The 3,843-nt window shown below is 36.2% G+C and overlaps 1 protein-coding gene across 1 annotated transcript; it reads left to right on the top strand.

Annotated features, from left to right (window-relative positions):
* Window positions 1–54: 54 nt before the first annotated feature.
* On the top strand, window positions 55–2,025 carry LOC111383448 (mitogen-activated protein kinase kinase kinase 5-like). Its single transcript, XM_023007561.1, has 4 exons — window positions 55–206; window positions 511–720; window positions 1,191–1,291; window positions 1,411–2,025. Exons 1-4 carry the CDS (start codon window positions 96–98, stop codon window positions 1,637–1,639), a joined length of 651 nt encoding a protein of 216 aa, XP_022863329.1. The 5' UTR covers window positions 55–95; the 3' UTR covers window positions 1,640–2,025.
* The last annotated feature ends 1,818 nt before the right edge of the window (window positions 2,026–3,843 follow it).

The following is a 3,843-nucleotide window of genomic DNA, read 5'->3' as shown; positions in this document are numbered from 1 at the left end:
GTCGGAGTTCTCTGCTTACCTACTAACTGGCCTTAAATTCCTTATATTTGTTTAAGTAATTATTCTTTTAATTTGTGCAGGTATTGCAGGCTGTGATGCGGAACGATGCTAATCCAAAGCTGGCCTTTGGCGTTGACATATGGAGCGTGGGTTGTACAGTTGTCGAGATGCTGACCGGGAAACCTCCTTGGAGTGAGTTTAACGGGGTGAGTGTGTGTGTTAACGTCATCTACTCCTGATGCATTTCTGCTGAAGTTTATCAATTGTCCCCTGCTGTACCTTCTTTAAGCACAATACTTTAATGTTTCATGCAGTATGGTATGATGTTCATTTTTCCGTTTTCTTTGTCTACTAGAGAATCGCTAGTGAATGAGTCCCGAAATGAGAGTTAGATGTAATGACAAACTGATTGTTGGAGACACAATGGAATGTTTTATTTTCCGTCCATTTAAATGTCAATTAAAGTGTTGTTTATGACTATTTGATTAACCTTTTTCCATTTGGCATTAGGTGCAAGCCATGTTCAACGTGTTGAACAAGTCGCCACCCATACCAGAAACATTGTCTAATGAAGGGAAGGATTTCCTTAGAAGTTGCTTTCAGAGAAGACCTGCAGATCGACCTTCAGCTACTAAGTTGCTTGAACACCCTTTCTTACGAAGTTCACAAGATCAAAATGTTGGAGGATTTGTGCAAGAATTTTCTGGAATGAAATTACTCGTGAGAATCTATTGGCTCTAGCTGTTAGTCATGCACTCATGCTTAAGTTACCTTCTTTTGGTTCTCTAATCACATTTTGTCCCTGGTGACTGCAAAAGAAGTGGTTATATGACCATATTAAGTGTTAGTTGAAGTGAGAACCATTTTTTGAACGATTTACTCTTACTATACTATAAACTATTTCAATAATATTCTTAATTTTCGTTTTTAAACATTATCAATGATTTTCTCCACTATTTAATTTTCATCATTGTCCGTTTGAAAATTTTGAACCACTTAATTGGACATTTAATTATATTCATTAGGCATTAATGAATTTACATTCATGCATATATTCGTTGTCATTAACAATAATTAATTCACATACAATTTCATTTATTTCGATTAACATTCATCTTCATTTAGCTCTCGGTCCATAGTATCTCATTAAAGCTCAATGAGAAAATAAGAAGAATAATTTTATTTTTCAGGATGCTCAACACTGCCCAAGTGACCGGAATAAAGGGAAAAAGGACGTGATGCCACATTCTTCAGCATCGAGGATCCAGCATGGAAAAGTTCCAATAAATGCGTAAGTCCTCATTTTCGTGCTCCAATCCTGCTCTTTTATTTTGATTTTTCATAGTACATGCTAGCGCCTTACCAAAAAATATTTCTCAAGTCTGGTTCCAAAAACATTTTCTGCTCCAGTGAAACAAGTCCACAATCTCATCCAGAGTCATCAGGCCATGGGATAAAATTTCAGCACTCACCTCGTTCTACACTTGAAGTCCTTCCTACGGTAGCTTCACCAGATCTCAGTCGTGGCTCATATAATACTAGCCCTTCAAATGTTCCAAATAGTTTGTTCTCAGGAACTGGAATAAACAGTCCTTATGCCGTGTTGAGGACTCATGGACGGGACCTCCCATTCGTGTAAGACTACGGAGGGAAATAAAAATATAACTATAAGTCCGTTGTACAGCCAAGAAAATACGACTTCATTTATTTTTTAATTTGCTTCGAGTTCTATTCATTAAGTTGCTCCTGCATTAGTGGGATTGTATTCTGTGTAATTTTGCTACAGACCCCATGCGACTTTTCACCTCTGTAGGCTCACGTGTGGATTTTTTTTTCCTCCTAGCTCTCGCAGAATAGCTGACAAGAAAATCTACTGTTAAGGATTTTTTTGATCTTAGATATGATCGACAGACTCGTAAGACAATTTGGTTGATCATGTAAATATTGAAGTTTCTGCCTGCTTTCTGCAGTGAACCATTTGAACATTTTTTTGCTGGAAATTACTAGTCTTGATTTGCAGTTTCATATGCCGTTCTTATTTGTTGGTCTATCCTTGTGCAGTGCTTTCCTTGGAACCTAAGTTAGAGTTTTTACTTAAAAACAATAGCAGTGGCCTTGCATAGACTGCAGTTATGATTTGAAGTCATATTGGATTGTGTTATTTTCGATATGTTGGAGTAGACACGAAAGCTTACAAATTTAGTCACGTGTCTTTGTTCCTCAGCCGTCCATACAAGTCTCTTATATTTCATATGTTCAACTTATGGCAGTCTTAACGGACTTCTAAAAGGAAATTTTAGAATTTTGGGCTGAAGTTGACCAGAGAAAGCTGTTTTGATTAGACTTCTATTGCCAATAATAGAGCCAAGTGTCTATTCAATAACAACGGATTTATGTGTTGGTGGGTTGTAGTTTGAAAATTATTCATTAAGCATTGTATTGAAGAGTTTTTAACAGGCGAAATGTAAGAAAAATGGACCTTCATCTTGCATTTATATTTTCATGGTACAAAATAGCATATTCATACAAGATAAATGCTACCTCTGAGTGAGTTTGATAACTTCAATCAATCGGTATTTTGTACTAAGCTTATGTTGTTGTACTTGAATGTGATCTCTATTAATTTACTGAAGTCGACTTGGTGCATCTTGCATGTTAGTCCTGTTTGACATGATTTTTCAAAAGTTAAAATGAGTTTTTAAGATCAAAAAATTGCTTTTAATCTACATCTAATGTAGAAATATTCAAAGGGCGATAACCCACCAATTCAATCAATCTACGCCTTAAATGTTTATCAACCCTATACAATTTCTGAGATTATATATCCTTTGTAAACAAAGTTAGAACATCTCTAGTGGAATTGTGGATTGCATTAAAAAGTGCTCAACACCACCAAAAATGCTTAAATGGTGAAAAAGTTCGCAAAAGTGGAGGATAACATTCTCCACAGTGTGTGCTAGACTTCGCTATTTAATTTTTTATAACTTATCTTCACTCTTTTTCAATGTCCTCTCACTTTACACGTGGCTCACAAATAGTGCAATCCACGGCCCATTAAAGATGCTTCCCTCTTTATCTCCATCTCCTTTGTCTCATGTACCACCACCAATATTGATGCACTGGATATGTTCTTAATTATGAGGTTGTTTGATAACTTTTTGATAAAAATTGATGAAATTTTTGGTTAAAAATAAAAAGATGAGGGTCCAATGAAATATGTAGTTTAAATTAATTGTTGACTTTACCTCAACTTTTTAAGTTTTCCCAAACTATCACTATGTAATTGTTTCAATTGCTAAATCAAGTCCTAGACATTCTTTAAGCATAACGATATCAATCTTTAACTTTTTTTTTTTGGTCTTTTATTCTACTAACTTGAATACACTTTGTATTTGTACGGTAGATTTGGTTCACTGTCAAATGAATTGCACTCAAGGTATTACAATGCAAGTTGATGTAATTCTGTGCAACTCCAATTTTACGGAGTAAAATGCAAAAATGTTAAGGTTGGGGACCAATATGTGACTATTTCAAAAGTTGGGATAGCTCGTGCAATTAATATGATTCTAATTGATATTTTTGCGACATTCGAAACAAACTCTTCTGATTTCCCTCGCATCCCCTGCTCCCGCCCTCTCACTCACTCACACTGGCAAAATGGAAGAAGAAAGTACCCAGATTCTCAAAATCTCCGATCTAATTCAACGTCCTCAGCCCCTCACCGGTGCATTCACAGTCAGTCCCCGCCGCACAGTTCCATATCCTAAGCCCCGTCGACCGTTCGGTCCAATTCAGCATCCAAACTCCGATGCCAAATCTAGAAACCCTAGCCTCAAAATCCTA

The sequence above is a fragment of the Olea europaea genome, unplaced genomic scaffold (genome assembly GCF_002742605.1).
Source record: "Olea europaea var. sylvestris unplaced genomic scaffold, O_europaea_v1 scaffold2690, whole genome shotgun sequence".
Classification (NCBI taxonomy): Eukaryota; Viridiplantae; Streptophyta; class Magnoliopsida; order Lamiales; family Oleaceae; genus Olea; species Olea europaea.
This window is presented reverse-complemented; position numbering and strand designations above follow the sequence as displayed.